Below are 13,694 nucleotides of genomic sequence, written 5' to 3'. Positions count from 1 at the left end.
TTCTCCATCAAACAATTCTCCCCTCTTTTTCTGTTCTTCCATTCCACCATCTGTTTTTTCCTGGGTGGTGCTTAACATCTCTCTAACTATTCTGCATACTTCTAGCTTCAGGTCGTTGATAACTTCATTCCTGAATTGGTCTATGAGGCTCTCTAGATGGCGCTTGATATCTATTGGTGCGGTGTCCGCTATTGCCTGTTTCTCAGAATTGGGGGCCGAGGAGCCTTTCTTGTTACTTCCCTTCCCCATTTTCTCCGTTCCTTATAAAATGCAAGCTTACAGAGGAGGCCCAGCTTCCCTGCCTGTCAGCCACAGCCTGATCGAATTGCGCTGGCTAGGTGTTCCCGCTCGTCGCTGCACACCAGGCAGCCTACGCGGCACCCACCCCTCCCGGCCACCGCCAGGCTCTGGGATCTGGGTTGGGCTAACCTACGCCTGCCCGCAGCATCACACAGGCCAGGCACTTTTCGCCAATCCCGTCAGAGAGGGGAATGTGTGGCTGGAGTCGCCACCGCGCCCTGCTCTTACAGGACTGCCCGAGCCCAGAAAGTCCTCCGCTGGAGTCAAACTGTGGTGGAGTGACAGTTTCTCTCACTCACCTCGCCGCCAGTCAGTGTACACCTCCTTCTCCATCCTGTTTTCGACTCCGTTCGCAGACTCCCATTCCCAGAGCTTCTGCGCATCTCTCCTTGCCAAGCCGCTGTGGAGGCAGCCAGCCGCCGGGCGGCGGGAAACCCAAATCGCGGTTTCCAATGGCGCGGGGTCCAGCCTCCACACTGAGACTTTTCTGTTCCTATTTTAGCACCAGGACTGCATTCCAAGTTGGTTTCTCTCAGCCCAGATCGTTCCTGAGTCAGCAGAGCATATCTCTACTGGTTCGTGTCTCCTTAGTCCGCATCATTCCTGATATCTGAGCCGAGCCTTTCAGAGAGCCTCCGGTAGTTGCTGTTAACTATTCGCCATGTTCTCCCGGAAGTCCAGTTATATTGAATTCTAAGTTGACTATCTCAGGGAGCCTCTGTAGCCAGCTGTTATCTATCTGCCATCTTTGCTCAACCTCCAAAGCTAAATTTATTAACTTCAGCTTACAACCTTGACTGCAGACATGAACTGGTGCCAAGAAGTTTGTAAGGCTGGAGACAAAAAATAGAAAGTGAATAAAGAAGAAAAATATGGTTAAGAAAACTAAAGCAAAAGATAGGGACAAAAGAGTACAAAATCTGGGGAGGAGCAAAGATAGCAGATAGATAACAACAGGCTACAGAGGCTCCCTGAGATAGTCAACTTAGATTTCAACATAATACAGCAAGGGGAGCTCAAAACTGAGGGAGATGAATTCTCTCATCCCAAGAAGAAACTAAGGTGAGTTTATAAAAATCTATGGATTTACATTTTAGTGTTATATGTCAATAAGTTATAAATATATATAGCCATCATAAATTGTGTAAAATGATTTGCAAGCACAAATCTGTATATAAACACAATAAGCTTGCAAAGAAGAAAATTGTGACAGGTTTATTGACAAAATGATCCCAATCCTTGCCCTCTGTGACAGTTAAACTTAATCATCTGCTTGATTGTCTTGGATGCTCCTAAAGGATTAGTACAGTACACTTTTGAGTATGTCTGGTGGGTTATAAAGACATGATCTGGAGTCCTATGTCTGGTTCCATTAAGTCTGTTTCCTGAAAGTCATGAACTAAGCAGCTTTGCTTTGCCAAACCCTTCCACCATGATGTTCCTGCCTTCAAGCCAGCTGAACATGGACTGAGTCTTCTGAAATTGTAAACAAAAGGAAACCTTCCCTCTGTAAACTGTATACATCATGTATTTGATTAAGTGACAAAAAGTTTACTAATACGCTCTTTCTTCATGTGCTTTGTAATATGACCAACTCCTCCCTTTCCAAAAGTATAACCTTTCTCCCTCCTCCTTAAATCTAGATTTTCCTTATAATTGGCTTTAACCAACAGAAAGCAACAAAAAAAAATCTGTATTTTAGTATCTCCTAAGGCTTTTAATTCTTTTGCTCTCTCCTTTGGAATCTGCCACTAGTATGTCAACAAGCTCAGGCTAAATGGCTAGATGATGACGTATACAATCCAATCACTTCCACGATGCCAAGATGCAATCACTATCTAAGTAGACATAAATAAGCTTGTCCTAGGCCAGGTAGCTTTCTGCTGATCTGCAAGATTTCCAGAAATGTGTGAGTGAGCCAGAGTATGATCAATTATTTCAGATTTGGGTCAGCAGAACTCTTCATCTGACTCACAGAATGATAATTAAATAATATAAGCTCAGCCTTTTTTTTTTATTGGTACTGGGGATCAAACTCACTACCATGCACTTGCAAGGCAGGCGCTTATGACGCTGAGCTAAATCTGCAGCCTGATGCTCAGCCTTTTTAATTGTTGTGTTATAGCAAAGAGAGAAACTTGAGAAATCATCCCTGGAGGCAGAGACCAGGCACAGGCAAGCTTTATTAGATGGCAGGCAGCATCTGGCAAACTACTGGGACACTGACCCCCAAGGGGCAGCTGAGTTAGGTTTATATGCAGTTTTAGTACCAGGGAAAATGGTCAAGGATATATCATCTCATTTGTCATGAAATCTAGCTGGCACAGAGTATTTTCTGTCAAAGGTGGAGGGCAGGATGTAACCAATCACCTTACAACAGCTCAGGGTGAAGCAACAGTAAGGTTTTGCGATTTGGACTACAAGGCTATTTTTTCAGGAAACAATTGTGAGAACAGGATCTTACAACATTTTTATAGCTAAGATGTCAGCCAAGACCTAAGATGGCATTAGTCTGATTCATTTCCATTTCATTTCCCTGTCTAGGACATTCTCCTAACATAGGGTGTCCAGGAGTGTACTAATCTGATCTATATGTGGGATTTTCAGTCAGAATTAAAAGCTGCACTTGGTCCAGACCCATATGTATTCTATTTAGTACCCATTTCATTAAACAAGGGCTACAAGGAGGCGGTCCATGCCTATCAGCAATGGTCCTGCCAAGCAAGTTAGCAATGAAGCCAGCCAGCGATTCCAAATATATATCTGAGTATATCAAACCTGGGAATTTTGGCAGTCTTTGGCTTGTTTATCTAGTCTTTCTCAAATCTTAGCTAAGGTGTCCCTGATAAACAACATTCTTCTTCTACGGCAGCACAAATCCTCCTTGTTCTATGAAGAAGAGATTTAATATTCTTCTGTTTTGGAGAATGACCTCGACCAAAGCATTAGCCTGATCATGTGGCTGTTGAACTGCATATTGTAACCCTGGCAAGTCTTCCTCAATGGCTTGTGATATACTTTGGAATCCTTGAAGTCTGGTCTCAGTCCAAACCATTGGCCCCATGCTGAGAGATGCAGTTCTCATAAGGGCTGCACTCAAAAGAACACAGAGAAGGACTGATGCTGTCTTTTGTCGGTGGTCTGCTGGATGGCAAGGAGCCGTAGTCTCTCATCTCCCACAGGGTAGATATTTGGGGAAGGAGTATAAGCAAATGACAAAGTTCTGTTAGAATGGTCCCTAGGTTGAGGTATTTAAGACCTTGTTGGCAAAGAAACCAACTCCCATTTGGGGTTCTCATGGCTCAAGTGTGAGGGAGATTATGTTGCATGGAATTATTGTGCATTGGCCATTCTACTTATATAAATCCCATTATCATAGATGTTATTTATTAAGATAGAAGGGATGAGTTGTTTCCATGTTGGAGTAACTGTCCTCATATGAGGTTAGTGGGTCTCTAAAGTCAGGCCAGATCCTCAGAGAAGGATGGCTGAGCCTAATACAAAGCCAATAATCTAAGGCCAAATCTGGTCTAGCTTAGTTTAGGACAAATAAAGTTTTATCCAAAAGGTCATGCATTCTCAGTGGTGTGCAAGGTGGTATTTGGGGACCTGAATCAGGGTTGAGGCCTGGCAGCCTTCTCTGTAACTGTAGCTTATCTGTCAATGACCTTACGAATGGTGAAAAATATTCTTGGGTCTAATTTGGTGACAACAAACCTAATTCCCCATGTCTTTCCCACGAGCCAATGTTTCTTTTCTGGGTTTTTAATAATTAATCTTAGCTGATGGCAGAATCCAAATTTTCCCCATCTTGAGGAAAAGATACTTTTTATCATGGTGTCATCATCCTAATTGATCCAGGATTTCCCATTATGCAATGGTTTTTAACCGCATTGGGAGCAATTATAATCTCTCTCTCTTTTTTTTTTTGGTCTTTTTCCTTTTTATCAGTACCGGGGCTTGAACTCACGAATACCTGCTTGCAAGGCAGGCGCTTATGCCACTGAGCTAAATCCCCAGCCCCGCAATTATATTCTCTTATAGAGCCACAGCCCTGGGCAAAAATAAACTCCAACCATATTTATCTCATCCTACCAACCTTCTGTTAGGCCCTCTTCAGGACAATGTCCTGATCTTTATCTTTCTAAACAAAAATATTTGGGGGCCACATCTTGCATACATCTACCTTGATCTTGAAAGGGATCAAATATTCTGGTCAAACAGCCTCATTAATAATTTTTCCCCCAATGTTTGAGTTACTGTGAACTTGGAGGCCAGTTCAGTAGTAGCTGACTTGACCAAGAGCCCAGTGAGGAGCAAGAAGGTGACAAGGACAGTCAGTTTGATGTTGATGGAGCCTTCTTCTTGTGCAGTTCCTGCTATCCTGCTATCAGCAGACAGCTGTATTGACGTTTGCTAGGTCCAGTTCATTGGCTAATACTGGTTCTATCCAGATCCATCCCTCAGTCCTGGAATGATGGACTCACAAGCTAGCACTGCAACTTTAAGAGCAGTGTGCATGGTTAGTACAGCATTATATGGTCCCTCCCATTTAGGTTGGAGACTCCTTCTAACTGAACCAGAACCTGGTCTTTTGGTTTAAAAGGGTACACAGGAGTATACATAGGGATGGGATGGCATAGGGACAGGTTCTCCAGGGTTCAATGAAGAGACTTCTGCTACTGGAGGTCAGTGGCTCAGTCTCTAGCAATCCCTCCAATATAGGCACAAGTGAGGGAAGCCTCCTAAATTTAATTTTAAAAGGAGTAAGACCATCTTGGTATGACATGTACCAAGAATGGAGGAAGGCAATTGGCACACAGTCACTAATGTGGCTCCAGTGTCTCGGCACAGCTCAGCCAGACTGGTCTTGAGGGTATGATTTTGTCTTCCCACCTGGACAGAGCTCTGAGGCTGACAGGCCATGGTAAGCTTGAGTGTTAGCCTCAAAACTGAGGCTAATCCCTGAACTGCTCTATCCCTTATGCTGGCCCCTTATCTAACCCAGTCATCATAGGGAGCACATATCAGGGGACAATCAGCTCCAAGAGGGCTCTGGTCATCTGCCTGCAGATCTCAATCTTAGTGGGGAGGGTCTCCAGCCAGTCTGAGTAGTGCAAATCAGGACTAACAAATTCTTCCTGTTTTCCATGATCATCTGGATCTCAGTGAAGTCAACCTCAGTGTCTTCAAATGAGGTGATTCCTTGTCTTCAAACATAAGGGTAGTGGTGTGGCTGCTATGTAGGATTGATGTGGGCACAAGTTTCACAATGTTCAGCTACTGAGGAACATAGTATACAAAGCCTAAGGATGTAAAAATGTCAACAAAGCAATTTTGCCATGGCAGTCTTTCCCAAGTGTGTCCAAGCATGAAAACCATTAATCACAAACCATCCTGGAGCCTCAGGGAGGGATACAATCCTTGCTAGCATCCTCTCCCAGTCACTGTGGTCTGTGGCTCCCTCTGATTTGACCTATTTGAGTTCAGCCTCAGAATAAGTGGGGGATTTTAAGTATGGTGCCATGAGCACCTTTTCAAATTTGAGGGTGTCCAGATGGGCTGCCTGCTTGGCTGCCAGATCCAAAGCATGGTTGCCTCTGGCCTCAAGTGACTCTCCTCTTTGGCTGGGACAGTGTAGGGCAACCACCTTCTTGGGAAGCCACATACTCTATAGCACAACTACCCTCATGGGCTGGATTACAGTAAGCAAGTGGGCTAGGGCAGGTTCCTCCACTGACAGGGTGGCTCCCTGTGGGGTAAAGGAGATCTGGACTTGTAATTTTGGGAGATGGTCTCCACTCAGAAGAGAAAAGGGGCAGTCAGGCACCAACAAGAGTGGCTAACCAACTGTCATCCTAATTGAATGAATGAGTAGAGGTCACAGAATGAATAAGTAGAGGTCTCCCTGGTGTCCCCTTGGATGTGTGTCTTTCACTTGGTGGTTGGCACCACTGGCTGGGTAACCATAGAAACTTCCACTCCAGTGTCTATCAGGAATCTAACTGGCTTTTCTCCCACATCTACTATTGCATGGGTTCCCTGGGGCTGAGGATCAGGAACCTGAGATCTCTTCAGTCTGAGGTCTCACTACTTCCACCATCAAAACTTTGTCCTTTTCCTTCTTAAGCAGCTTTGGGCACTACCTTTTAAAATGTCTCTCTGTGGTGGCCCTTTGGTCCTGAAGGAGAGCCATTCTAGTTCACAGAGCATTCCAAGATACAGAATTAGGGGAATGATGTGTGAAGTGGAGAAGCAGAGGATGTGACCATAAGACAAGAGAATGTGGTACATTCTAGGAATTGTACGTTATTCTGTATGGCTATAGCACAACTTCAGAAAGAAGGAAGAAAAGAAAGAGATAGAATTAGTCTATAAAGATAATTGATACACTGTATACTGTTGGTTAGTTTTCAAGATCATTGTTAGGAAACATTGAGAGGTTTTAAGCAAGGCAGTTACATGGGGTTTTTGAAATTTAGAATGATTCCCCTAAAGGTACCATGGAGGTTAACTGCAGAGGAGCAAGACGTAACGCCACTAAACAGCAGCAGTACTTCTGGCAAGAAGTGGCTGCCTGAATTAATGTAGTAGTGGTAGAGATGCCTGCAAATATAACTGATATTTGGAAACAAAGCAAGTGAGGAATTGGAATGAATAAGTAAAATTCTGACTTTTGTAACTGGTGGGTAGAAGTGTCTTACATTAACCTAGAAGACAGGGGAGACATAGCTAGTTAGAAGGCAGTGTGCTCACCCTTTAACAATCTGTATTTGAAATCATTTGAATTGTGAAGTTAAAATATGCAAAAAAGTCATCAATTCATCTTGCATTTTATCTAGTCCTACACATTGTCTCATCAATAATAAAGTCTCAGCAATGTATTTGTGAATGAATGAACAAAAAGCTTAGAAAAGAGATCTGGACTTGCATTTAGAAAGAGGAATTATCATTATGTACTTAGTGAATTTTTGCTGTGGAAGTGAATTAGATCAGTTATGCTTAAAGTGTAGACTATAAACAACACAGGACTCCAGACTGACATTTGTCTACAGTGACATAAGCACAGACATTAGAAGTAACCACTCAGAAATTCCTAGAGTCATTTTGCAGGGTAACTTTATGTATGTTCCAACTAATATAAAGAAATCAGGCTCACATCAGTATTTAGTAGATTTCTGACATTTTTTGATTTGCTTTGCTTTTCAGTTTTATAAACATTTTGGTTGGTGAAATTTTTGTTTTAAAAACAATCAAACAACATCAACAACAATAATAACATTCCTGGTCCTTGATCAAGTTTAAGCACTGAATCAGACCATTGAGGGAAGATGTTTACAGTTGGTCATCTTCTAGCCATACTCACCTCCTACTCTTTTTTCATCTGGTTTTCAAAATCCAGTTTTACTCCCTACCTAAGATCCTAATCATAAACTAAACCAAATTGTGAGCATTTTATTTATTGAGTTTGGTTACAAAATTACACCTATAGCAGGTATAAAACGGACTACTACCTCTTGTGTGAGTCAGAAAGAGAAGCATGGTAGGCAAAATTCTAAGGTAGTCCCTGGAGACATGCTTTTTACATTCCTTGAGTTTGGGCAGGACCTAGGACTTGCTTTTAGCCAACAAGATATGGTAAGGATTACTGAGCATCACTCACTTAATTAATATATATGATTGAAGATAAATAGCTAGATGATAGATAAATAGATGATAGATAGATAGATAGATAGATAGATAGATAGACAGATAGATAGATCTGAAGATTTATTCTCACTCCAGCCTCAGAAGCAACTCAACTATTAGTTCTAAAGCTAAGAAAAACAAAATGAATTCTGCCAACCACCTGTGGAAGCTGAGAAGTGGTTCATTCTCTAGTTGAGCTGTCAGATGAGACCTCACACCTAACCAGCGTCTTTAGTGCAGCATTATGAGACTCCAAGCACATGATCCAGTTAAGCTATACCTTGTCCAGATAAAAGGTGGAGAAATAAGCACACATTGTTTAAACTGCTAAATATATGGCAGTTAGTTATACTGCATAGAAAACTAATATAATCAGACGTGTTGGGTTCAGATAAAGAAAAACTGAAGAAAATAAGGCATTGGGGTCATTATTCTTCTACCATGAAAAAAGAGAAAAATTGAGCAAAGGATTAAAAGTGTTTGGGGATAGAGTAAATTAAGGGCACTAAAGCTAAGAACATAACTAACTTAAAAATTTAGAAGAGACACAAGTTTGTTGTCAAATTGATCATTATGACATGAAATATTGTCTAATGGAAAAACAGAGAAGTTGGGAAGAAAAGTCACAATTCATTCTGGGAATCAAGGAAAAAATAGTGAGAAAAGGAATTAACAATAAAGCTACGTGCTTAAGAGATGTCAAAAACAATAAGCTCTATAAAAGAGTCATTGTGTTTCCTTGAAAAATAGGAAGTGTTCTTTTAGGACTTTTGTTTTATTTTTGGGGTACTTGGGATTAAACCCAGGGCCACTACAATATCCCCAGCCCTTTTAAAAAATATTTTGTTTTGTTTTGAAACAGGATCTTTCTAAGTTAAGCTGCCCAGACTGGGCTCAAATTTGTGATACTTCTGCCTCAACCTCCCAGACTGTGAGGATTTCAGGTGTATATCACCATGCCCAATTCACTGAGAATGTGGCTTCAGCAGAGTACTGAACAAAATAAATATCATAAGGAATTGCAAGCAGAAGGTGGGTGCAAATTTATATGTGGCGATTAATCTTGATTTTGTCAACTTGATTGGAGTTGCCTAAGGGATTCGTAAAGTACACTTCTAGGTTGGGTCGAGGAGGTGTGACTTTGGGAACCATGTATACTGTTTGGCCCCCTCCTTTTTGGCACTGATTTCTGCTCTGCTTCCCAGCATCATGAAGTAAGCATCTTCATTCCACCAATCTCCTTCTCCAAGATTTTTTTTCCTTGGAGTCTGGTAACCATGAACTAAACCTCCTAAAACTCTGAGCCAAATTAAATCTTTTCTTCTTCAAGTTGTAGGTGTTGTGCATTGTGTCTCAGCAATAGGAAAGCTAATGCATTGCAAATATTGAATATAGATAAGAATAACATTTCTTGGAACATAAATAAAGAAGAGATGTTTAATGAAAATTGGGCAATACAGAGTAGAGGGTCAAAGAATGCATGTTTCAACAAATGGAGAGAAAAAAATAGTGCCGAGGAAAGACAGATATAAAGGCATGATATCTTGGGCTCAAGTCAAAGGGCTAACTATAGAAAAAGATGCATTTTACCCTCAAGTTGTTAAAGAAAAATGACAAAAGAATATTCTTTAATTTCTTGATAAACAAGGGAAGCTGAGAGGCAAGAATGAGAGCACAAATTGGAAGTGAGGGAAGGTTTATAACAGCTCTCATGCAGACTATTAGAGGATCAACAAGAGATTAATGAAAGGATTAAGAAGCAATTAAAGTCAGGCAGCATGAATTGGTTGGTAGTAGGCCAAGTCTGCAGAGTTTTGCTTAAAATCTGTTACTGATACTAGGTAACAGCTAGAAGAAAAGCAGGATTGATGGTGGTTTGGTGGTTCCTAGCACAGCCTGCACCACTAAGGATGAGACCTGCATACAACATTTGATTGCAAAAGGACAACCAGAAGATGGAAATTTTTAAAAACAGATGGAAAAATATACTTTTAGCCAGCTATGACACTGGTAAATTTTTAAAAAAATTAACTAGTAGAAACAGAAATGTGCTAAAGTATTTCAGTCACAGTATTTTTAGCATTGCCCTTAATAGTCCAGTTAATCATCTTAAGTAAATCTTTTTTATTCCTCAGTTACTCATATGTTTTATTTTAAAATGTATAAAGAATGCTAATTTTCTTAAAATGCTTTAGGCAGAAGCAGAGCAGTCTACTATAAATGTATATGTAGAGCTTTTAGCATCCTGATTCTACAATGGACGAGTTGCAACAAGAAAGTTAATTTACTTCTCTACACCTTAGGTTCCTCATTCTAAGAGGGATAATGATTTCTAACCTCAAGGTTACATGGAATAATTAAATGAGATACTTCATGTGATCATATGTGATGCCATAATACCTACACTGGGCATTTAATTAAGATTATTTAAATGTCTCCAGATAAACATCATAATTCTATATATTATTACGTTATTTTCTTTTTTCTTTTTTGTCTTTTCGTTTATTTATCAGTATCAGAGATTGAACTCACGACTGCTGCTTGCAAGGCAGGCGCTTATGCCGCTGAGCTAAATCCCCAGCCTATTACATTATTTTCTTGAATAAGCCAGTAAAAAGTAATTTTAAAAATCAGAAAAGATAGAAAAACAAAAGGAGAAAAGAAGTGATCCAGAATTCATCATCCAAGCATTAATAAGTTTTAATATTTTTATGCAAAATATAAAATCTGGTGTTATATAAACATAGGGGCATAATTTCAATTGCTACACTTTTACATATGAGAAAACTGAGGCCCAGAGATTCCAGCTGAATTTTCTAAAGGGTGCACAACCAGAGTAGAAAGAAGTCTTTTATCTCTAGTACTTTTTGACTCAGTGCAATGAGAGAATAGAAACATTGCGTTGTCAACAGCCAGCACTTACTGGATCCACACATACTGTGACTGTGCAATCATTACTTGTTATAAGCTTACACATATTAAGAAACCAATTAAAAGTATGCAAGTAGATCAGCAAAAAGATAAGCCTTCTAGGTCACAAAGGAAAAACATCATATCTATATATCCACAGTGTAGACTATACAAAATTCATTCCCTCCAGTACCATACTTAGCAAAAAGTATGTTTTTGCAAGAGAAAAACACAGATTTTTTCAACTATCTTTCATATGAAGGATAGCGTGACAGCTTTAAGTCACCTGCTTAGTAATCTCTAAAATTCAATCCCTCGTGCCATTGTGCATTATTGATAGACCAAAATGATATAAATAGTGCTTTGAGGACAAGCCAGGAAGAGAACCAGTCAGCATCTCCCAAGATCCAGCCATGTTGGAACTTTGGGTGCTGAGAAAGAAAGCAACATGCCCTTCTTCCTGGTGGGCAGCTAAGCATGAGTGAGTGGTGGGCAAGCCAGGAAGACAGCCATTCAGCATCTCCCATGAGCCAACAGTGCCTGAGCTGAGAATCAAACATCCCATCCCCTGTCCCATCCCCCTGTTAGCAACTAGGAGCCAGAGGTCTGAGCATCTCTTGGGAGGATGACCATATGCAATATAGCAAATATGGGGGATTTCTTTCTATCTTCTCTTTGAAGGCAAATATTGTTTTCATTGTTTTGCTTTGTTCTGTTTAATTGTTTTGTTCTATTCAATATTCTGATTTGATAGGTTTTATAATGTTCTGGTTTTGGCTTGACTTTCCTATACTTGATTCAATGGGCAGCTGTTGTGAAGATAAAAGATATACTTTAGTACCTATTACTGTTATCCCAGTATCCTGCTGTGAAGTTCTGTACCAGTTTCACTGCATTGTCTCTATTGCCTTTGTTCTGTCTTGTTCTGTTGTATTTTACTACCTTCAAAATAAATTTTTAAAAAATAGTCTTTTGAAAATTTCAGAAAATATACTTCCCAGATTGTTAAAGGCCTCAAGTTTAGCCCATCAATTCTGCACAAAGTCTACAATGTGGCAAGACTCAGGCTAGCTTTCTAAGGTGAACCAGAAAAACAAAATAAAAGCAATTTCAAAATGATATTCCCTGGAGAACCATGGTTCAATTTACAGATGATAATTCAGTTAAGAAATGACTATTGCATATTATCCTGTAATGATTTAGACATTAGCCCCCAAAATCTTGTTTGCAATTAAAAAGAAATTTGTGGAAAGAAATACACCTGCCTGTTTAGTTTAAAAACAATAAAATGTTGAGGCTTAACTAAAGAGTGTAATATGTATTAGGCTGCCAGCCTAGTGGCATCCCTTGAGCTCAAAGTATATTTAAGAACTGTGGGGACTATAAGCATGAGGAAGGTATAGCAGGAACTTCAGTAGAACAGATTTTCATTTGATTTAATGAACACTTCTTATCTCCCTGGTCAGTACCAGTTATTTTAAGTCCCCAGGCTCTGCCATTTAGAAATCTTTAGTTTTCTGAGAGAAGCAAATGCACAGACAATTTTAAGGTACTGAATTGGAGATAAATGAGGGTTTTATTTGGAGCGTAGGAGCAAAGGGGAGTGGGTGGCACTCGGTCTGAAGATGACCATGTACTAGAAAGGATGACTAAAGAGGAATCAAGGTGCTGAAAGATGAGAAAGGCGCCAGGCAGGCAATGACATCAGGCATGAGCCAGTATGATGAGTTTTGAAAGCTACAAGCTCTTAGGTACTGATCAATAATAAAATTTAAAGTAGAACACAGGAAAAGGTAAAGATTAAGAAGTCCTTAATATCAGATATTGAAGAGAATTATGTTAAATAACTAAAAGCTTTGGGCTTAATTCTGTGTGTGATGGACCGTTACTGAAAGCTAGAATGCTGCAGGAAGGTCTGTCAAGGAAGTGTGAAGAGGAACATAAAAGGGACTGGACTAGAAACAAGGGATCAGCCAGAAGTGTCTGGATGCAACACGAGGAGAATCTGACCAGAGGATGTGATAGGATGTGTGGAAGGGGTTAACTGAGGAGGCAGTATTTAAAAATGAAATGTCAGAGGAGAAGAGGTGAAAGCCCAGGATGATGGCATGGTTTCCAGCATGCATATACTTCTGTCATTTGCCTTGGTCAGGAAAGGAGGAAAAAACATACAAAGGGAAAGAATCTGAGAACTGTTTGGGGACAAGTTAAACATTAGGTGCTTGTGAAATATCTAAGCTTAGTGGTCTGAGAGATGGAGGTTGTAAGAGATGTGGTTCTGGCTTGCTCCTGACCGTCATCTCCCTCCTGCTCCAGGAGCATGAGCCAGCTCTTCCTGGCTGACAACCTGCCCCAGGAAGAACTAAGCAGCCTACAGCGGAAGCATATCCTCTTTGCATTTGGGTTATTCCCTAATCCTCTTCTGTGTTGGACAGAAAGCTTGATTGTTCACAGGAACCCAGAGAGACTAGAAGGGTGGTGTTTCACATACAAACCATGGGGCCTCATAGGACCATGACCATATTCAGCCAGCATTGTCCCTTTTCTCCCTCATGAGGGAAAGCTTCATGAGCTGTGGCACCAGAGTAGGAAATCCTAGTGCACATCTCTAAATGACAACGTATCTTGTGCAGTCTTCCATTTTCCTTTCTATCTCATAGTAAAACTGTTCTACTCTAATGATGCTGTGTTCCTCAAGACTACATTCATGTCCAATTTACATCTTCCAGAAAGCAACCTTCCATTCCCCATTTTCCTTGCCCTTTTGGACCTCCCTCTCATGCTTACCTCTTGTG

The 13,694-nt window shown here is 40.6% G+C and overlaps 1 protein-coding gene across 1 annotated transcript in view; it reads right to left on the bottom strand.

Annotated features, from left to right (window-relative positions):
* Positions 1–816: 816 nt before the first annotated feature.
* Positions 817–13,694, bottom strand: part of LOC100713927 (tRNA (cytosine(34)-C(5))-methyltransferase, mitochondrial) — a 115,249-nt gene continuing 102,371 nt past the window's right edge. The window contains exon 6 of the mRNA XM_063224788.1: positions 817–1,133. Within this exon, the coding sequence (XP_063080858.1) occupies positions 953–1,133 (181 nt within the window). The 3' untranslated portion in view covers positions 817–952. The remainder of the gene's footprint in view (positions 1,134–13,694) is intronic.

This window comes from Cavia porcellus, unplaced genomic scaffold (genome assembly GCF_034190915.1).
Source record: "Cavia porcellus strain 051 isolate PalLab524CR breed Dunkin Hartley unplaced genomic scaffold, mCavPor4.1 scaffold_15, whole genome shotgun sequence".
NCBI lineage: Eukaryota > Metazoa > Chordata > Mammalia > Rodentia > Caviidae > Cavia > Cavia porcellus.
Note: the sequence above shows the minus strand (reverse complement) of the source record. Positions and strands in the feature narration are given on the sequence as shown.